The 23,521-nt window shown below is 39.4% G+C and overlaps 1 protein-coding gene across 1 annotated transcript in view; it reads right to left on the bottom strand.

Moving 5' to 3' along the window:
* Positions 1–23,253, bottom strand: part of ADGRL4 (adhesion G protein-coupled receptor L4) — a 135,358-nt gene extending 112,105 nt beyond the window's left edge. The window contains exon 1 of the mRNA XM_074596943.1: positions 23,114–23,253. Coding sequence (XP_074453044.1) covers positions 23,114–23,150 — 37 coding nt within the window. The 5' untranslated portion in view covers positions 23,151–23,253. The remainder of the gene's footprint in view (positions 1–23,113) is intronic.
* Positions 23,254–23,521: the final 268 nt, after the last annotated feature.

Below are 23,521 nucleotides of genomic sequence, written 5' to 3'. Positions count from 1 at the left end.
GTAGGGGACCTCTGCAGAACCATCATGCCCAGGTGATGCTCACGGCAGCCCTGTCCTGTTGTGCTGGCGAACTTTGCTTTCCGCAACATACCTCTGTGGCTACTCCTACTTTGAACATGGGAGTCATTGTGGGTAAGAAAATACAAGTCTAGATGGACCAGAAGGAAGGGATTTTCTGAGTGCTTTCTATGTTCCCACCTGAGCAGTGGGTCACATTTCCAGGACATTTCCAGAAGCTATGTTTGTAGGAGAGGTGACATAAAGGTAAGATGATGCTCATTGTATGCCTAACCAGGGACTAGGGGACGAATGAAAAAACACTTATGAAAGAGAAGCAAAAAAGCAAGTAAGGTAGCTACGTAGCTTGACATAGGAGGGTGAGAATATACGCTCTGCTCTTTATCTCTCAATCTAACAAGCAAGCAAAGGTGGTGACTCCCTGGGGCTGAAGAAAGCACAGAGTGGGAGAACCTATCAGGCTAACACAAAGGAAACTGATGCAGCCCACAAGAAAACGTTCTCTGGTGGGGGAGTTTCATACAAAGCCTTGAACAAATTAGCCTTGATATTTCAAGCCAAATGAGGTGATATTAATATTGCCAACTAATTTTCATTGTTGTCTTTTTTCATTAGTAGCATTCACAGAGATTTACAAAGGAGGTCTGTATCAATATCTGACATGCAGACGAAGCGAAGAAACAGGACGTGAACTACACTTGAAGAGCCTGGACACTCTTTCAACAAGCCAGGAAGAAAAGACAGAAATAATGGGGAACAGAAGATGCATTTCTATTTTACCCATTTATGACACAATTCAAGATAACAATTAAATTAATTTATAAAAGCAGGAGAATACTTATCAAAGTCTGTGACTGGGCTATTAACTCTTGGATACAAGAGTTTAAAAAAACTCAAAAAACCTCTAGAAATGCTGTTGCTGAGAACATGAAATTTTGCTACTTGAAGCAAGTAATAAAACATAGGAAGCCAGGATGTAGAGAGTTTGCTATTTGTGTTATAAATATGCATCCTCCTTCACCCGACAGAGAAGATAAATTTAAATTCTCAGTTCTTCAATCCAGCTGCATCATTTGGAATTAATTTCCCTGAAGAAAAAGCAAGGGATCAAACAAGGTTGATCTCTGTTACAGTCACTGAATAAAATCAAACTTGATGCCAAATATTAATAATCCTTGGGCATAACCAATGGTAGCAACAGCAAATTTCTGACTCAAGGCAAAATGTGTTAGTTCTTATAAAAAGGCTTGGATTAAGTTTATGATTTTATGATCTGATCTGCAGATGAAACATCTAACACGATTATATTCTGATGAACTCATATGTCAGAAACAGGCCATCTTTTCTTTTGCCAGCTTGTTTTGTCATGACACTCCGTGTCCATCTTGGAAGAAGATAAATAAGAGTTTGCACTTCTGTCGCTACTTTCTTCTGAAGACACCAGAATGACTTGCGAACATTACTTCACTTATTCAAACAAATGAAAAATGGGTAATTCCAAACTGAAATAAAACTGTCCCAGGTGTGAAAGTCGGAAACAACCCACGAAAATGTTGTCGGGTGGGAAGATTATTCTCCAGTGGGAGCAGCAATAGCAGTTAGGAGATATAGTCTGGACACACTTACTTTTATGCAAAGCGCTTAAGACCTCAATTTCACATTTTGCATTAAGATTCACATTCAATAGCTTATTACCCCGAATACTTTCCTGTATCTTTAATTCAATGATAACCAAATACTGAAATGATGCTCACTGAATAACCAGTACCGCTTCCTACAGCATATTTCCTTTCCATTTAGAAGCTCTGATAGTATTACAGTAGAAAGTGGCATAACGAAGTGTTATCATATTGTGAAGTGAAGGAAATCAAAACAAATTAACACCAATTTATTTTTGAATACAAGTGTCCACAATAAGTTCTTAAAGGGATTATCTCCACTATTTTAATGGCTAATTCAGATTAATTTTCTGATAATCATGTAGATAAGCTCTTATCCAACAGCGGTTGATTGATAGTCTTCTCACTTCTGGGAAAGGGTTTCAATGACAATTTAGGGAAAGGTCTTCATTACAAATGTGACATGTGAAGAAAGTCTAGTTTTGCTTATGGTAAAGCTTTGGAAAAAATTGGGTTTTGTTATTGATTAAAAAAAGAAAAAGCTAAGAAATTCCTATTTTATTGGCCAAACCCATATATATATGAGCAAAAAAGTCAAATAAATCACTAGAGAGTGAACAAAGCATTTCATTTCTATCGAAATTCTGAATATTTTTTTTAATAAAGATTTTTTTTCCCTACAGAACACTGACATATTTTATTGTAAAAGTCAAGGTGAAATGATATGGCTTTCTTAGAATTCTCCTCTTCTCTGAACACAGAAAATGTGTTTGCCAAATATTTGCGTTGAATCTGCAACTTTGGAAGAAAAAGGTTGCAGCCAAAAAAAAAAAAGCGTGCAGCTCCAGGTCGTGAAAGAAGTGCCCGTAAGAATGAGAAAGGCTTGCACCTGCTGTCTGCTTTACCTATTAACTGGATAATTTAACTAGGAAGCAGCAACAAGAGGATTACATCCAGATTACTTTAAACTAATACTAAGTTCAGCAGTCATGGGCAATACAGAAGGAAGTCAGTGAATTATCACAAGCTTCTTGAACTTTGAATAAAAATAAAGGCAGGAACTCAATGTACCGACATGCAAAACTTTGAAGTATGCTCAAGTCAGAGAGCGATCATTTTGCAATTTCAAACAGTTTTGATTTCCATTAAGGGCAAATCTCATCTTCTGTTTTATCCACTCAGAAACAAGCTGTTTATATGGCGATGTCAGGCATTGCCCTTTTAGAAATGAAATGTTATTTATCAGATATTAGTGGAATATTAGTATGTACCCACATTCTCACACCACATACATACTGCCATTCTCAAAACGATTTTATGAAGAAAATATTTTAAGCCTTGCTTAAACAGAACAAAATAAAACGGGCTTGTATCTATTCTGTGTATAACAGAAATTGATTTTAACATTACTTTGAAGCACATACCCCACTTCCACATAGTGCTTCCTTTGGATTTTCTGCAAACTTCATCTCCCCTCTAGCAAAACCCCAAAATACATAATATTGCTACCCAAAAGGACACGGATCATAAAATGTTGTGTCTGATGGACGTAGGTATCATGTGTCGAATGGCTGAGTTCGCGTAGCTCCATAAGCTGGCTTGGGTAAATCCTTTCATTCGCTGTGCTTTGCTATTAGCATCTTTGAGTTTTCTGTCCTCCCAGCATTTTGTTTTTATTATTAAGAGACCTGAAGTAATTTACCTACACTTATCTCCAAAAAGACACAGTAAAGGGACTAAGATGGAGGTGGAGGAAAAAATAAACCAGGCACCTTTCATTTGCTATTCACCAGCATTTCCATTTAAGAGATCTTTGCTGCATTTCAAAAAGGCAGTACTCTTGCAAGAATGTATAAAAAGAAAACTTCACCTTCCTGCTTTCTTAAAATGTTTTCCCAAGGCAGCTGAAGGAAACCAGTAAAGATAGAAATATAATTGTTTTGATTTCAATAAAAGTAACCAATTTCACCTCTCAGGTCAGGTGTTATGGTGTGATAATGCCATTTAGATGCAGAGTAATTTGTAAAGCAACAAGCATTTTTATAGCCTAAGGAACAGTGGTCCAGCTCTTTAGCTGGCATAAATCAGCACAATTTCACTGAAGCAAATGGAGCAACTCTGATTTACATAAGCCGAAGACATGGTCCTTTATTTCTCAGATCCACATTTCGTAATATCCTGAGGATATATTTTGAAATAAATAAATAATTCAGTGCTGTGTTATTCACCTGTCAAACTCGGCTTGCTTTGTTGAGCTAACACTCGAGCACACCCCTTATGGTAGGCACGTGCTCTTAGCTCACAATTTCACAGCAATATCGACAAATCTTCAGTTTGACTCAAGAATATTATGGAAACCATTTTCCCATCCCAGATCTCTCTCATGGAAGAAAATCAAATTGGTACTTAGCTCAAGAGTTTCTTCTGAAGAAATTGGCCATTGGATTGACATCTCGTGCTTGCAGAGAGCATGAGACTCAAAATCCTACTGTAGATAGTGTCTGATGAAGATGGAACATCCAAAGCAGGGCAAAAGCAAAGGAAAACAGAAGAGCAGTGTTATAAATAAAACTGGTTTACGCTGGTTCTCAAGTGCTATAATTTAACGATATGAGAATTTTCAATACTAAACACCAGGAAGCATGTGGGAGCCCTTGGTAATTCCCCTCAGGCCCACCTGTATCCCATACTTTAAATTAAGGAGAGAGAAAAATACATTGGTTAAAATTTTACAACAATTTTGGCCTGAAGCAAACCACACATTTTCCCCAACACAAATCAGCTGCATTTAATTCCCCAGACAGCTGGCATGAACACAGCCTCTCCACAGGACACCTGAATTACAAAATTAGCACATTCAGAACTCTAAATCACATTCCATTACATTAAGCCCTAAGGTCCAACATTACGGAGGACGAGAATAAATTGCAGAACTTCTCCTGAATTAACCCTCTTAGCACACTCTCAAAGTTAAATTGCCCTTTCCTCCCCTTTAAAGAGACGCGGAAACTTAAACACTCCCTCCCGCCCTTTCTCATCTATTTCCCTTCTTGCCAAGTGTCACGGTTTACGGGACAGAAATTGGACGTCTTGTCAGAAGCTCGCATTTGTAAATTAGCCCATCACAACCTGTTTTGACTCCCTTAGGAAACTGGCAGGTTAATGTTTATGCCTGGTCCTTCAGACGACGCTGACCCACCTACTTATCTTCAGCAGCACACTTCATTGCAGTGCGATGGCACGCCTCGCCAAGACAAACCTGCACTGGTCGGTTGTTCTTGGGTGCAAGCTGCTGCCAACAAGGCAGTCATTCCTGGGAGAAGTGATGCGAGTTGGTGAGACAGTTTTGCTTACAGCTATACAGCAGTGACCTGATCTGATTAATGCAAATTTGCCAGTTCTTGCTATGTTATGATTAGGTTATCGTTCTGTTGCAATTAGTATGAATTTTGATTTAGATATTGTACGCTTAAAGACCAGTGTTTTACCAGCTCAGCTTTTAAGCCAATAGATGCAGATGATTAAAAAGATAATGAAATAGTAACAGCAGGCCTTCAAGGAGGAAGAACAGGATCAGAAAAAATGACAGTCATGAGCTTTTGAACAAGAAGAGCATAATATTTGAAAAAGAACACTGTTTCCAAATTTTAGAGTTTCTTCTTAACATCAATTACTGAGTATCAGTGTAATGCTAAGGTATCTCAAACAGGTATAAAAATGTGTATATTTACTCTACGTACGCATTAACAAAATGCTGACGTGTGGAGTTTGGTGCTCTCCCCTCCGCACCTCACAGCAGCTACTGGGCAGGCCTGCGCGTCTGCGGCAGCCAAGCTGCCTTCAAGGACGCGGCACAGCCACAAGTTTGAGTGTGCCTGGAGCCGAAAGTATAATCACGATTCATTGCTGTTTGCAGGGAAATGTTGTCATTTGTCTGTTCCTTGCTTCCAATGACCTCATTTTGCAGCGTGATAGGAAAAGGACCGAGCTGAATCACTACTGGCACACCCAGTACTTGTTGCTTGAAATTACCTCACACCAAAACATTAGCAATATCTGCACGGAAATGCCTCTCTGCTCTTGAATCTGCTCTCTTACATTTTTATGACACTGAATTTCCACTCATACTTTGTTGACTGTCACAGAGAAGATAATTTTTTAATGGTGACATTCATTATTTATCTACCTGAGATGACTTGTGCTGTGCTAACCCCAGCCAGTCAATTCCGTCTGCTCCGAAGCAAGATAAAGCTATGCATTGCTATGGCACATTTTCAACTTCTTTTATCACTTGAAACAATTATTTCTGAGGAAATTTTGACTTCCTTTACATATGGTGCATCTTTTCCTCTTACTTCTTGTTACAGATATTAAATTACTATTATACGGGATGCCAGAAATCCACGACAGCTATGGCAATGGGTGCTGTACCTTGCAAAAAGTTTCAGCGCTTGGAGAATGAGAATAAGCAATGACCCAGTATTTATCACCAAAGCCTTCCTGGATCCATCCTTGCAAAATGTATTTTATAAGCAAATAACCCATGTAGTTTAAATTCTGTTTTAAATAGTAGATGTAAAGCTTGTGATAAACAGACTGAAACAAATCGGTTATACTAAGAAAAAGCTCTGGCAGCTAAGCTGGGAATTTTGATCTTGTGTAAGATTGGCAAGGGAGCTGCAGTAGTTAGTGGAGTAATTTGTTTGTAGACGTCTGCTTTGAGGAACCAACTCTCTCCTGGCCAGGAGCGACTGCTGCTTAGGCTGTGAGCTGCGGCTGTATTTTACGATGCAGGTGGGCTGCCAGGACCCTTCTCTTGCAGCAGTTCAAGAAGGTGAGGCATCAAGCTCTAGAAACCAAAACTGTTGAGACAGAGACTTTTGCAGGTAGGCAGCAGGTGCCTAATGTCCCACTGCAGTTCAAAAGCAGATGGAGCAGACTGTACAGACACAGACATTTAGCTACCAGCACTCAGAAAACAGCCACCTAAGGGAAGAGGACAGCCACAGACAGCCACAAAGGTTTATGTATCTCGCATGCCTGGGGAAAAACAGATCCACGGCTGTTTCTACATTGTTTGTTAGGCGTGCCATGCGGTGGTCTCGGAAGGGACATCGCTTTGCTTGGGGGCCTTCTGTTGCCTTTTGGAGCAGGGTTTATGGCTGAGCCCCATATCTGCATTTCCCCGCTAAGGGAACCAGGTGAATTTCTTCAGGCTCACACCACGTTGTAAGCAAGAGGTAGGTAATGCATACATAAACTTTGCATGAGGCGGTTAAAAAAGAAGGCATCGTCTTCAATATTAAGAAATAATACTGTAGCAGAGGAGAAGAACAGAAAATGACGGTGGAACAGCTGCATGCGAAAGGTATGCAACTCCCTCCCCCTCAGCGATGCTTAAAGAAAATAGCTACTGGGTATTAGTTTTTAGAATAGAGGAATTAAACTATGTTGTCATTTGGGCTGTGGTTTTTGCAGTGAAAACTAAAGGCACAGAACAACTAGTGAAAACAGACTTAGTTTAAATATATGCATTGCTCGGTATTCCAAGAAAGGATTCATAGAATTCAAAGAGCGTAATGGAAAATAATAACAACCAAAGAGAACAATTTGCAATAAGTGGAACAAATAGAAAATAATGAAAGCAAACTGGATTCAGCCTAATCTACTGAAACTAAACTCTTAGCTGAGTACATGATAATGGAAATAATTAAAATTACTGATTGTATGGGGGACAAGAACATAGCAATGAAGAATATTGAGCTGAAGGATGGGAGAAACAGATGTTTTTGCAAATATTGTGTGTGTTAGGCTTAGTGAGAGTACAAAAGTGGCAGCATATTTGAATATAAATAAAATATCTATCGTAAGCAGTGTTTCCAGTTTTTTCCATGGCTTTTGCTGTCCTGTTAGTCAGTTTAGTGAGAAATTTATCCTTGGGCATACTTTTTGCCTTCTCTGTCACAGTGCATCAATTATACTTCACACTGTACAGTGACACTGGCTTGCAACATTGTTTTATGCCCTATTCTGTTATTATTTATAAAAAAAAATCCTATAAAACATATTTTAGAGAAAACTTTAACACATTTAACCATGAGTTCTCACCATGGTGAATTTTAATGTCCTATATTAGTCACTGTTAAGGACAATGTTAGGTTATAGAATTCCAACATCTTTTCCCTCCACTCTGCACAGATTCAATCATTGTATCTTCAAAGTCCATGGTGTGTGTCAGCTCACGCTCAAGAAGCCAGCAGTGACAGAGAATTGAGATGCGCTGCCTTTTTGCATTCTTTATCAGCCTCGCCTGGGAGAAAGAATATTCTTTACTGCAGTCCAGTAGCTGTGAGAACACAATTCAGTATTCAGTAAGCATCTAACTAACATTATTTATGAAAAAATAATTCAAAGAATGCCTACAAGAGGCTGGTGTTCAGCAGGAAAACTAAGGGTCAGAAAGCTTGGGTTGTGTAAGTGATTCTGCTATCTGCTCTTCTACTCATACCTTCTCTTTCTGTGTTAGGTTCCTGACATCTGGATGAGTATAAACGTAAATTACTCTGAAGATATACGTTGTGACAGGTCATTATTGCCATCAGTATATGACTTAGATAGGAACACTGCAAACCAACTCTTTGGTTAGCCGAACCATATTTTATCCCTTCAAGCTGAGTTTGTGATCCATCTCTTATTCTTCTGTTTGGAGGGAAAAGTGCTTTCTTACATCTAAGACAAAATCAAATAAAGTATTGGTAAAAATATTACCTAATCTGTGCCTCTTTACTCTGGGGGAAGGATGGGTGAATTCATTTATCAGAGTATAGATCATGGTTTTCTGAGAACAGCATTTACATGGAAATTGTTAGACAAATCTTCCCCATTTCGATGTAAAAATTCGATCCTCTGCAATCTAAAAAGCTCCAGGGATGTCCCTTTCTCTCCAGAGAAAGACATAAACTTGCCTGGGCTGTGGTCTTAACTGGTCTCTAATTTGGTAACACATAGATCCCTAATGTTAATAAGCATCAGCAAAGAACCATGAAGATGATCGATGGACTGGGGGGTCTGCTACATGAAGAGACACTGAGAGCTGGGACTGTTCAGCCTGGAGAAGAGGTGGCTCAGGGGAATCTAACCAACATGCATAAATACTGATGAGAGGGAGTAAAGAAGATCGAGCCAGACTCCATCTGGCAACAGGCGTGAACTGAAATACTGGAAATTCCATCCAAACATAAGAAAACACTTTTTTTTTTCCCCCCTGTGCAAGTGATCCAACGCAGGAACAGGTTGCCCAGAAAGGGTGAGGAGTCTCCATCCTTGCAGATATTAAAAATCCAACAGATCATGCCCTGAGCAACCTGCTCTAGCTGACCCTGCTTTTAGCAGAAGGTTGCACTAGATGATCGCCAGAGGTCCCTGCCCACCTCAACTACTCTGTGATCTGGAGGCCAGAACTTACCATGCATTTTCTAAAACACCTCAGAAATTTCCTACATGAAAAAAAATTAGATTTATTGCAGCTGTAAACTTTTCTGATGCTTGATCATCTTTACCCTGATCAGGTTCTCAAATTCATAATAAGAGACAAAGACAGCACATTAACATCCTTTTCTTAGAAGTAACAGCATCTCCTAAAAGAGCCGATTTATCAAATACTGTTTGGGGATACCAAGTGTGTTCAGTGAAAAGACATGCAAAATCTGGATGAAGATGATGAATTTTGCTGATGACACATAAATAGATGTATTGCCTTTTTAATATTAAACCAGGAAAAAATCCACATGAATTCATTTTTCCTTTGCCAGAGAACTCATGAGCTGTCTTAAGGGAATCACTCAGAGATCTGCTGTGATCTGCTCAGAGACATAGGATGGAAAGTTTCTTCTTCATTCCCACAAGGCAAGAAAGGATGACAGTGAGAGGGAGAAACTGAAAGACAAGGTGTCAAAATCCCCCAAAATTTGCTATCACAAGAACAGGAGATAACTAAACAGTCTGAAACCTGAAACTGTAATGTGTCAGCTTCTATGGGATGTGTTACAGACTCAGCTTGCCGAAAGCTGTGTATCCTGTTATTTTAAAACACTGCAACAGTAGCAGCAAGGCTAATTCACCACATTTACATAAGGCATCAAAAAAGAACCGGGAAAGTGATGATATTGGTCCAGAGCATTCAGAAAACAACTGGCTGTTGGTGCAGCAGCCATACTGTGCGCAAGACCACAGAGATCCCTTGGCAAGAACAGACATAAGAGATCCCTTCTTTGGGAACTCAACCTTGGGCAGCACCTAGTTGCATTAGATGGAGTCAAGATCTGCAAATAAAACAGTTTGTTTTGCTCTGTTTTTACAAAATAATCTAAGGTCCTCAGATAAGGCTGCTGTACTTGCATAAGCTGAGCATTAGTGTGAGAACATTCTTCGATGCGGTACTGAAGTTTGACCCTGGCTTTCTCCTTTGTGCTGTGCCATCAGTGCCAAGAGAATGAAGAGCTATTTTAACAGGACGGCTGGAGATTTCTTTGATGTAGACAGAGCTATGCCGCCCACAGTCATTGGGAAGATTGCAGGGTGGGCCTGAAAGAAAGGCTTTGGGCAGGTGCAGAGTGAAATGCGCTGGTACAGCACAGCAGGCTTGGAAGGATCTCTCCCATGCAGCATACTTTAAAATATCTCTTAACTTCCCCGTCTGTTTTAGGGATCATCTTAATTTGAAGCAAGGATCTTGGGGAAAGTCAGCATGAAGCTGGCTTTTTCCCTTCTTTGACCATGCACTTAATACATTATGGCTAGATCATTGTCATCCATTCATATAAGATTTCTATGCAGGTATTATACAAGGTAATTAATGGGCAATACTAATTCTATTGTTAAAAAACTTAAGAGTACCCCAGCTCTTTAAAGAGGTCATATACGTAATTTGATAACATGTTCAGATGAAGTAATATTTTTTTCTTATTTTATAAAGGTAAAATAGAAAAAATCCTTCACGATAGTTGTTTAACACAATGTTTAACGAAGTGCATGACTGCACTTTGTCCACAGAAAACAATGGAAAAGGTTAGTGGTAAAAATCTCCTCCTCCAAGCTTTTTTATTTTTGCTAAACTTTAAGACAGGAGCCCTGTTCTTTCTTATTCAACAAACGAGTCCCATAAGACTATTGGGTAAAGCACTTCAACAAGAATGATGTAATATGCAGGATGTTTGCAGGCACAGGTTCAATATGACTACATTGTTCCTTATTTATAAACATGTCACTTTTTACTGGCACAGCTTCACACATTTTTGATGATGAGAGCTGCTCTTTCCTTGGCAAAGCAACACAAATTCATTGCAGCAGGAGGAACCAACATCACAAGATTTCAATGAATAGAACCATCTTTACATGACTCAAAGCTCTTACTCAGAGATAGGGCAGATCGAAGAGATAAAGCAAGGAAAAACTTTCTTGCAATACAGGAAACTAACTATGGAAGACATGGATTTTGGAGGAAACGGGGAATGTATATTTTCTGTGGTATATCGTCTTATTTTGGAAAGAGTCAGGATTCTCTTGTGGGTTTGTCTCTGATCCCTTCAAATTATTTTGATGTATATTTGTATGCTTAAAATTATTTCTCCTCCCTTTTATTGTGCTGTCACGCTAATGGATTCATGTGTCACTTTCTATTTTCATTACAATTTCTGTCAGGAACATGAAAAACCCAAATGTCTTAGTAATTTGTAAACTACCACAATGTACTCTCTTTGGCCTGACCTTGTCATTATTGTATAACTTAATTGGCCAACTCTTCCACTTCTTTTCCTTTTCATAGCCTTATTATAGTGGAAAATGAGAAGAGACTTGTCATTGACCAGTCAATCAAAAATACACACCATTTAAAGATGAAAATAACAACCTCTCAATTAATTTCATAGAATTAACACTCATTATGATAAAAGTCTCCTGAGATAAAGATTGAGATCAGGACTAATAAGCAGACATTTAGCCATTCCTCTGACAAAAGCCGGTAATAAAATTAGGAAATGGAACAGTTCAATTCAATCACAAAATTGCAATTCCATAGTTTCCCCCTCAGACTACAAGATATTTAAGAGATCTCCATTTTTCTCTGTACAGTCAGAGTACATCTCATTTTGCCAGTTCTGTTGGCTGAAGTATAGATCTGGCTGTAATTTCAAAAAACGTCTTTCCCAAGGTACTTGATGACATTTTCACATTTTGGACTACCTCTCTGATGGGAAGCATAATCATTTCACTATTACATTGTTATTTCTTGCAATGGTTTTAGTTTTCCTCACACAGTTTCCATCTTCAGATGGTGTAATTTTAAAGTTGCCAAGGAAAGGACAGTCTTTTCTTTTTTTAACTAGTGCCCATAAGGTGCACAACAAGATACTCCATGCTCTATCACAATAGTAACAATAATATAAAAGAAATAAAATAAGTAATAGACATGACAGAAACCTGTGCTCCAGAATTGGCCATAAATCAGTAAGATCTGAGGAGGAGGAAGCCACTGGGGATGTCTGCTTTATTATTACTATGGGAAAATGAGACACTAGTCATCTAGTAGCTGATTTAAGGTAACACAGACTTCAAAATGAAAAACGGTTGAAGACAAAAAGCTTTTTATTTCTGTGGAAAGGAGCACTGTTATCACGGAATCAGTGGTCATCACAAAAAAGCAGTCAAATATAGTTATGAATATTTGTTGTTCCAGTATCCCGGACAAATGTTTAAGATGAAATATTCAGGCTCATCATATAAAGACTGCATCTCTAATTTGAAACCAATGGTTAAAATCAATTCAACATTACTACCATTTAGTTAACTTTTTCCCTAGTAACTTGAATTGTGACAGCTTGCTTTCCTGCCTTGTAAAAAGCTCCATCCAGAGAGCCTTCCCAAGATATTCACCGACACTTCACCTACCTTTCTCTGGTGAACCCAGGCTACCTCTACAGAAAGCCAGGAACAAGAAAGAGAAAACCGATGCAGTTGTGAAAGAAGTCAGCTGACCGTGCCGATTGCCTGACGGACACCAGATTAGAGGACCACGGATAGGGAAACAGTGATCAGGTAGAAATTTCTCTCCCCTTGGTTTTTTTTTTATTTCAGGTCAAAGAGCACAGATTTGAAATGAGAGCCTGGCCTTTGGAAAATAAGCACCGAAACCTTTCTGTCATACACTACAGTAGTTCAAGATTATTAGGTTGCACATTATTCTCTTTCTCACTCGAACAAATCAATTTACTCCTTGACAAATAAGCACATAATGCAAAATGCCAACTTACAGATTGGTATCATTAAAGAGAGAGCATGGTTTTATTGGCGAGGGACTGTATTTCGCCTACATTGCAGATCTCAGGGCAGAAAGCTTTGTTTGTACAGGATATGTGACCTACTACATCTGGTACACGACAAAGAAACTACAGACATGGTCAAATCGGACGGAAATGAAAGTGTAAGTATTGGGATTGCCATACCCGTACCACAAGCAAAACTGTCTGATTCTTCACAGGCATGTCACAATTGGGAATTGATTTGTTATAATAGTTGCATAACAGAAAAAGTGAAAAACATTTCGCATGGAAAAGTCTCCAGCGCTCTGTGTCTACGGAGTTTTAAATAACTAGCCAATTTTCATTGTAGCGCTGAGGACACATACAAAAATTAAAATCTCATTGATGAAACTTATTAAAGTTGCATTCCAGAAATCTAACAATAATTTAATAGGACGATAGGGAAAATCTGCCTTTAATATAGAGGTTCTATAGCTGTTTTGAAGATCACAATCAAAGACTGTGAGGAGGAGGATTAAGTTAAGATGTGTTGTGAGTGTTGTCTCTTCTGTTGTTTTGGTAGTATGGTTCTAATAGAGAAACTGTGGCCTACATTTAAATTATTCATGCTCTTTTTCATTTGAAAACCAAAAAGTCAATTTAAAAACTTGGTAAAATTTTTATGAAAGCCACAGCTCTACAATAACTTTGACTCTGCGTTCCAAGGTAACAACCTTTTGCTCGTCATTCTTTTTCTCAATAAAAGCAAATTTTAAAATTTGCATCTTTCAGGAGTGATGAGGCCCTGTAAACAAACATAAGTATGCATAGCAGTGTTCCAGGTTAGACGTCTGTCACTCAAATCACTGTCATGCCGCAAGCTACCCTGATACAATCAGAAGGGAAAACGGAGTTAGTTAGATGGGTTTACAGGATGATGTCTGCATGAGTGGCAGATGTTTGTGCTCTAGCAACATTATGTTTTATTATAGAACAATTGCTTCTAATAGCTTTTACGTTTATGTTCAATATGTTGCAAATTCACCTCCATACCTTAAAAAAGAAAAAAAAGAAAAGAACTGAGAAATATTATGAATGGGTTCCTCCCATCCCCCAAATAAAAGCATTTTTTTTCAATAGAAAGTAATTTGGGCAGCTGGTGAACTGTGGAGCTCACCAATCTATGAGTTCTCAAACACACACAAACTGTGTCTTCATGGTTCAAGGAAGAACCGACATTACGCCCGACAGGATTATCAATCACCGACGGCACAATATCATCTGTTGTAAATTGGGAGCCTGATTAATAACAGTGATTCAAGCATGTTCCTTGAAAATCGTGATCTTTATTGACGAACTGGACTGGTGACTTTCTCTTTTCATGTTGTTTGCACTCAATTTGTGCTGCTTTCAGTTACTGATACTGTATATTACTATTTCTGTTATGATTGTTTTCCACATTATATAAAGTCAATAGTGAAGTGTCAGGTGAAGCAGGTAAATTTTTCATCAATTGTGTATAAGACTTCTTGCCCTACTTTTGATTTTCTTTCTCATTCATCAGCAATTGTACTGTACCTCTGTTTTCTTCCCTTGTCATGGTGGGAATATCTAGAAAACAAGGGGAATATCTAAGCCTGACAGTTAAAACAGCCCTTGATGTTGTTTACCTTTTTGGAATTCCATATTTTTCCTAAAGTACTGAATTAATATTTCTGGAGAAGTTTTTGTTTGTTTTGTTTTTGTTTTTTTTTTTTTGTTTTTTGTTAAAAGTTTCAGAAAGCTTGATTTCCATAGTAGCATACACATATCAATTATTTTTGACATAAATCAAATTACATTGAATTTTGTATATTTTTCAAGGGATAAAGTCAACCTATGGCTGAAGAAAGGGACTTTAGTTTTCTATCCCTCAATCACCCGCTACGTTTTAGGAGGTCTTTGAAAAGGAGTAGGTCCAACTTAACCTGTTTGGGGTTTTGTTGTGGTTTTTAACTTGGTAAGTTCTGTTCTCAAGTCCATGTTCATCATATTTCCTTTGGCTAGTCTTGGGAGTGCACCACCAAATTTCTGTCTTGACTGGCATGGATGAACTAGAGCTTGTGTCCACAGGATTCCCAACAACTGTCTTTTACAAAACTGGCAGAGCTGACCTTTTGCTCCTGAGGTAATATACTCAAACTGTTTAACCTGTGAAGGGAGTCACACTCTTGGCAGAACCCGCTGTAATTATGAAAAGCGCAAGCCTGTTTGTTAGATAGCGAGCAACAGTAAATCCATCCTGTAGGTACTTTACTCTCTGGATCAGCTGCACAATAGCCCAACCGTGGAAAGTTCATTTTTTTATGTGCTTCGTATCTTAAAAAACGTGCATCAGTTGACACTGCTATCTGAAACTACATTTACCACCACATTATCTAAATTAGTAAGCATAACGTATCAGCAAAACCTTGTAGGGCAAAAAACCCCCAAACCAACCACTCGACCAAAAAAAATCCCAAACCGAACCTCATCTATTTTATCATCATAATACTTAAATTAATATTGACACATTTGGGACATTTTGGCGAACAGACCTCATGAATGACAATCAGCACCAGTCCCTTGAAAATCTTTAAAAATCATGACCTTGAGGCAAGGTGTGTACCCCTAAAGTAATAAAGCAGATAGTGGAGTGGAAGCCAAAAGCCCATGTAATTTTTTGCTGGAAGGTTAATGATGGGTGTCGATGAATGGCTTTTATGAACACAAAATTGATTTAGCATAGATCACCTCTGTTACGTTCAACTGCTAGATATTTTCTTACTTATAAGAACTGAAAGTCTCGAACTTCATTACAATTATTTGCAAATGAGATTTGCCGCCTTCTTGTTAGGCAAGTTATTTTACTGCTTAGGTGGTCTGAAAACGGAGACTGCTGGGAAGCAACGTCCTCACAATTGAGACTGCAATGCCTCAATTTTGTAAGTGTTGTTGCTTTCTGCACGGCCTGTAGTGCTGCAAGGTGGGAAGAGCTGGGGTCTGTGCATGGGCATCAGCATCACAGATCTGCTCTACCCCACCCATTTGGCTGGATAGCCCCCCGCACACGTGTCCTGAGGCTCCATCCTGGCATCCTGTTTCTGCCCTCCTCCAGCTTTGACAGCACACATCCCAAAAGCTCCAAGGCTAGTGTTACAATGGATTAACTTTGGTCACATATACTTTTCTTAATTGAAATAGAAAACAAATACCTAAATCTGCATGATGTCTCTATTGCTGACCTCACAGCAAACTCATTACACCGAAGTTTTAGAAACATGGTTCTAGACTAAAATGCTTGTCAGTTTTCAGATGATGTTTTACAGCTTAGTGTTAAACCACTTCTAAAGCCATGGTTAGAAGACAAATGTTGACACTCCTCTAATTAAAGCGGAAATAATTTCACCAGAAGGCCACTACAGAGGCGCACATGGTACAAGACTGCGTAAGAGAACTCTGTAATTATTTAAGAAATACTGTTAAGGGACCTCTGTGCACTGGGGACTCAGCTGTGGGCAGACTCTCCCAATACCTCAAGCTCCTCTGTGAAGCAATGAAATAAAGAGGAGGGAATAAAAAATGATGAGCGCCTCACTGGTTTCTGGAATTTACTGGGAGGACAGAGAAGAGCCCCAAAGGTATCTCGAAACTCCAGCGACTCTTTTAAGAAGTCCAACAGATAAGTTTGCTCTTTCAAAAATTCAGATCCATTCCCAGAACACTAAAGTTAAGGATGTCTTCCTTGGAAGAGCACTTTCTTCAGCAGCAGGAAACCGTTTGCACTGGAAAAACTGCAAAGTGAAATGCAGACCAAGATGCTTTATGAGGAGGAACGTTCGTCAGGCTGAAACTGTTAAACACACGTTCTCAAGAGCGGTACTTAAAAGAAGAGGAGGTGATCCTAGTAGCAGAAATGTTAAGAAACCTCAATAAGGGCGCAGGGACATTTCTCAGAAAATATAATTCACTGGAAACTATTCCCAGACGTGTGGTATTTTGAGCAAAGAGCTAAACTCTATGGTGAACCCCACAGCATCAGTGATTTAGGATATGATTCAGTGTCCCACTGGAGTCAGCAGGAGATTTCTGCTGCGTTCAACAGTCTTTGCTTTGCACCCTTGTGGAATGGAAAATTCAGAGCGTCATTTGTAACCTAAGGTATGCAGTCAGGGGAGGAAAAGCACTGCATGCAACAAATCAGCCCACCACCAGGCCAGCTGCCGCAGAAGAAAGGCAAGATACAGCCAGAGTGACAGCAGGCGAAATATCAGGCATCTACGGACAGACAAGCAGGTGGGCAACATCCAGGCAGAGTTACTGCCAAGGAGCACCAGCCAACATCCCACACCTCCAGAAGCAGAGCAGCAGAGGCATGGATAAATGAACAAACCAATGCGCTTCAATGCAAGCAGCCACATACTAGCCAGGGTGGCAAATCAAGGGAGTTAGAGTCTATTCTGGCAAGATAAAGGTTGAGGATGACTGGACCTGTCCTGCTCCAGGTGGTATCCTGGGTATTATGCTCAAGGCCGGGGTATTTTAAGTCCACAGCACAGTGGCTTTACAAAGCCATCTCTTTTACCCCTTTCTGAAATATTAGTGGTTAGGCTGGCACTGCACAAAGGTTCCCAGTCCTGTATTGCCACTTGGGTGCTCACGTTTAACTCAAGGCAGCTGCTTGTATCCGCTGCTCAAGGGAAAATGTAGAGTCCCTGTCGTGACCTGGGTAAGGGTGTCTGGAGGCTGCTGGGTGGCTCGACTGGACATGCTGTGGCAGGAGCTCAGCACAGGTCTCCCACTCTCTAGTTTACACGGGGATGTCTTTCCCTCCCCACCGCTCCTTCAGGAAGCCCTGACCTGCCTTCTGGGCTCTCATCTCCTGACAGTCCCACACCACCACCACCAAATGGCACCAGTTGGGTGGCTTTAGAGAGGAATATAAGGCAGAGGGAGCTGTATTTGTTGCAAAGAAAGAAATTCACTGCTGTGTAGACAATACCAGCAATATCATTAAAAAATACCAACAGGGACATTTACATCTATCCACAGGCCTAGCTCACAGCGACAGGTTTAAATGGGACTGAAGTGACACCCCACCTGAACGTTCCGAGCTTTACTGAAGCACACATGGGCAGCTTTCATTTCCATTGCGGTTTGTGCCATGTGGGGAGCTATCATTGCCCATATTTCTGTGCAGGTCTAATTTATTTAGGATATGCACTAGGAAATATTCAGCTTGGCAATTCTAATATGCAGTCCCCTACAGTCCACGCGATTCATTTTTTTTTTCTAACTGGCTGGTGTTGCCCTCCTGCTGTATTAGCCTGATACTGCCCTCCTGCTGCTCTGTCCACCTGCTTCGAATTTATTTCCAAAATGCATCACTACTGTAGAATCTTCTCCCTGAAGGGGAACAAGTTAATAGGTTTACTCTTCTTGATGTACTCTTAGATGCCTTCTGCTCTAAGATTTGACTACTGACTATGTATTTTTTTCATTTTCTATTTCTAAGCTGCAGATAAAAATGCCCTAGCCAAAGGATGGACCTGAATAGAAGATACTTCAATCCAAACCCTGAAATGGGCACACATGAACACCAGTCACATGTTATTAGATGTTGTAGAACTTGTTTCTTTTCAAAACAAGAAGCAATGAAAATATATACCATATAATTTTTGGAGTAGCTCCCAAAGTAGACTAACATTCAGAACACATAAAATTACTTCCCCTTCTCCCCTTCTGGAGAAGACCCGTAAATTTAACAGAGAATGATAACCTCTCTATACAATATTTAAACCATCCCATAGAACATAAGAGAGAGTAATATCCCTGTTACAGAATTCCACTGAATGGTTTAAGCAATTTGTAGGCAGGAATTACATCTTTATTAAACCTTACACAGGAATTTCTAAACAATCTTACTGGTTTCAGCCTTGTTAAATTGTATGCCTCTCTTCAATCTGAGACTCTAACAGCTCCAACTGTGCAGCTATCCTTTCACAGATTACAGAAATAAATTTGTTGCTACCTACTCTTTTCTTCTTCTAACCTGAATTATTATATAGCATTTTGCAAACTCTTATGGATTTGCTGAGAAAACAATTCCTCACTGTGTCAAAATGACCATTTTTCCTTGTAACACATGTCTGTGTGTACACAGATGATGGAGGGAAAGTTTCTTATTTTCAAATGTAATTGAATAAGCTCTTACTGGAACATTAAGGATTTCTGGAGAGAATTCGGCAGAACAGATGTATGCTTTCCCCAAATGAAAAACATGCATCTGTTTCCTAGAAATCTAAACAACAACAGCAAAGCAGTCACACAAACAAGTTGTGTGTTTTTTTCTTTTTTCCTACAGATGGTTCTTATTTTTATACAAATGGGGAAAAAAAGCCACAGTGGAAGTTTCTAAATGAAGCAATGAAGTGCATTCTTATCAATGAAATTTAAATGGTCTCCAGGATGAAATTTTGTTTTATACAAGTCTGCCCAATCGTACCTGAAAACCGTACAAAAGCCTTCCTTATTAAAATGCTGCCTTTCAGCCTCCCTGCTTCCATTTAGTCACAGTCTGATCTCCCTATCAATTCATTTTTTCCATTTCTGTTACCTGTAGATCATTTTGCCTTGCTCCTATAATGTGGATTTAGAGCTTGCGGTCAGGAACTGATATGATCCAGGGCAAACCCTTTTGATTAGATATTCCTGTTCCATGCTCAGAGCTGACAGGAAGGATACGCTTTTTAATGTCATGAACAGCATTTCCCCCCACCCCTGTAGTCATGCTTTGCAGCCACTAAGGAGTGAATTGAAAGAAGACAGTTGCCCAGAGTATCAAAAATACCCCATCCAGAATGGCAAAATATCTTAATGTAATTAAGTATTAGGATTAATTCCTTAAGCCTTATATTTTTCGCTTGTCCATTTGAGAGATAAGTCTCTAATTAAATTTCACTTTGGTCACCGTAATGAAAACAATATCATCTCGAAGTCCAGACATAGTCAGCCTGTGTGGATAGCAGTGATAAGGCTGAGTAATTGCAGGATTAATAACTGACCTTTTATTGTGTCTGAAAGCAATGTAACAGTATATAGACTTTCTGAGTAACTTGAAAACATAGCCACATTGTACAATATTGCTACCCTGATCACTTTTTCCTTTTCACTTTTTATTTTTTTCTTTTTTTTTTCAAGCAGGGGAACAATTGGGCTACAAAGGTATGATTGTTCCTAGGTCATATTCTCCTCTAGGGTTTCCAAAAAGCAAGCAATGCTGCTCAGGCAGCTCCAGTAGCTCTGTGACAAAGTAGAACAAGTTTCAATAACCGCTGTTATTCCTCTTCATTTACAGTGCAGGCCACAGGGTAACTGTTTAATGTGGTAGCCAGTTCCCTGAACCTCTTGTACATTTGCTGAAACATGAAGCATTTTCCTAATACTTTGAGCTTCTTGAATAAGTGCAGGATTTCAAAGTTTAAAAAAAATAAAAATCTAGGGACCAATGCTCTACTGAATAATCTAGCTCTGGAGACAGAGCGTCCGCACAGTAGCATCCTTCCTTTGTGGCTGGGACACTTCACCCTCAATTAGGAAAAGGTACCTTTTAATAGAGCTGTTCCCCTTTGTGGCTAGATAGTGATGCTGAGAAAATGGTAGGAACTAGGAGCCAGACAGCCAGCATGCTCAGCTAAGCTGCTGTGGATCTTAATTAATGTGCAGAACCCGGTGTAGACTTGGACAGTTTATCCATGCCATCTGGATACAGTATGGATGCAAGGGAAACATAATCTAATAGGTATGTAAGTTCTATGAAAGGAGCTGGTAAAAATCTCTATGTAAAACAATCTTGTGTTAAATACACAGGCTGGCAGAAGAGGTTGCAAAAGTTGCTCAGGCTGCTGTGAAATCCCCTTCCACCTCCAAGGCACCCGCAGGGAATTTGGCACTGACTGCAGAACATCCCGCCTCTCTGCAGCCCCGCTCCCTACCCCACCTCCTCCCGGGCGCCGTTTCCACAAAAGATTTGTTTTCACACCTTCTTCTGCAGAAAACTTAACTTTTATCCCCACCTTCCTCATGAAATCAGCGCTCTTCTCCCTCCTGCAAGGGTGTTCAGTGGCTATGCCACATACATTGCACAGCCCAAAGAATTATTTTCCTAATATATGCTCAAAGGCCAAAATGCAGTTCTGTCTGTCCTGTCCAGTGTAGTTCTGCATGGATTATGTCAGAATTCGGCTTAATCACCTTGATGAAAAAATATTTTTACCAAAGTAGTACCATTTTGGTAGACCAGACCTGTTTGCATCAATGTAGCAAATTTATTAATCCACATGAAGATTTCTGAAAAAGTGTACTCTCAAAAACTGTAAATGCACTTAAAAACATTGTTCAGCTTTCTTCTGGATCATGTTTAACTCATTCACCCCTCCACATCATCTTGAATTTCCTTCCCCTTGTCTTCCTGTGCAATCATTCCCTACATTAGGAGACTTTATAGATCCTCTCACAGACTTGTAAGGTCAGTCTGAGAGAAATTAACACCATTGCTTTTCTTTTAACCTTCAAGCTGTATTTTCACTCTTATCTCTTTTTAAGAGTACTTTAGTGTTCGTATTTCCAACATGAACATACACCTAACTCTAGTCAGAATCTGAAATTATTCCTCTCATTCAGTATCCTGATTTCAGCTGACTGTAAAGACTTAGATCTCTTCAGGACATGATTTCTGTGACATTTTTGATTGGCAACTGAATATTTCAAAACATTGGCCAACATAAAAGCTACTGAGCCTTTGTATATGATACCATTTTAGATATGGCGAAGAGTAGACATTTCTTCCATATGCATTAGCCCTGCACACTTACTGTAGACTAAATTGAGTTCAAACAGACTGACATCTTTGTAGGTAGATGTGTGTTAAATCCTGAACAGATTAAATTTTAGCATTCAGAGACACAGACCGAGTACTAGTATTATGCCTCTTCAACGTGGCTTTTTGTATTTGTTTAATAGAAGCAAACTTCTTAAGTATAAAACTCTAAAAGACATGCCAAGAGGGATGGTTTGAGGCAATGTTTAAAATAATTTTTCCATTTGACAAATTTTGTATTTTCATGATAAAAGATCAAAATCACATCTGAATTTTATCAAATAATTCCCTCATTCAAAACAGAAAATCATCAACGCCAACTTGTTTGTTTTTGATACTTCTAAGGTATTACTGCTCTTCTGAATGAAAACAGACAGATACTGGAAAACTGTTGAAGTGACATCCCATAATTCAGGAGTGACGCATTTTAATTGTAGAGTACGTGACAGGTCAGCAAGTGTGAGAGACAGAAGTGTGTGTGTGCTTGCGTATTTTCACTCTTGAAAATGTACATGCCCACATGTACATGCCCACACATAAAACTGACAGAGGGAAAGAGGAGTCCTTTCTGTTCTCAAATAAGACAAGACCCAAATGCTTTAGCGAGAGATAATACTTGGAACACACTGCTTACCCTGAAACCTCCTGAAAAACGGTAGTTGTATTTCTCTGCTAGATTTTGTACATCCCCATCAGCTGGGATTGACTGGCATTGCTTATAATCAAGCCATGGAAATAACAGCAAAGGTCTCTTCTGTTGGAGCATGGAAATGGTTACGTTGTGAGAACATTGAAAGTTTGACTAATTTTGACTGATAATCTCTGTCCTGACGTCATACACTGTTCTTCCACACCACACCCATCTACAGTGGAATAAGATTATAGAAAAGAATCAGAAAAGACACGTGAGCACCAAGGCCTCAAACTGTTGCCTACTTATGGAAGATTTTGCCATGCCTATTAATCTTTAAACCCTTAAGCAACTTTTTCATTTTTCCCCTTTAAATACTCTGAAGTCAGTCAAGCTGCACAGCAGTACTGTTGTGTGCTGGCAGAAAACATGCATCTAAAATTCTTTTGTAATCCAAACACAAACACACACACGCACTGCAGCACACTGCATTTTTGGGGTTTTATTTTTTTTTAAGCTGAAGCTCACAAATACCATACATGATGTGCATGGATTAGAAAAAGTACTGCAGCATCTCAGCTTCTCTGAGCAGGGAGAGAAGCATCTTTTCGCCACTGCTGTAAGAGTGACATGATAGCTTGCTTCTGTTTCCTACCTTGGCGGTCCAGCTGTGAGATCCGTAAAGCAACCATTGAACGTCTCGCCTCTTTTTCTGTAGGAGTGTCACAATGTGCAGCTTTCTTTGTGCTGCCATATGCCAGCAGTCTTTTTAAAAGCCACTCTTGCTCTGCTGCTGATCATCTTTGCAACAGACAGTAAGCTGATTTCAGAACTGCTCTGATTTCCACTGCTTTCAGTGAGAGCAGAAGCGGGTACTGTAAAAAGTACTTGGCAGAAGCGACAGACAAGTCCTATCAACAGTTCTTGCAACTAATACTAGCACTGATCAAATTCCCCCAATTAAAAACTTAGAGTGTGAAACAGTCTAACATTTTGCTGCAAAGTGATTTTGCAGAAAAGGACAGAAGATGAGGGAATGTTAAATCGTGAGTGCAGTATCGTC

Source organism: Larus michahellis, chromosome 8, assembly GCF_964199755.1.
Source record: "Larus michahellis chromosome 8, bLarMic1.1, whole genome shotgun sequence".
Lineage (NCBI taxonomy): Eukaryota > Metazoa > Chordata > Aves > Charadriiformes > Laridae > Larus > Larus michahellis.
Note: the sequence above shows the minus strand (reverse complement) of the source record. Positions and strands in the feature narration are given on the sequence as shown.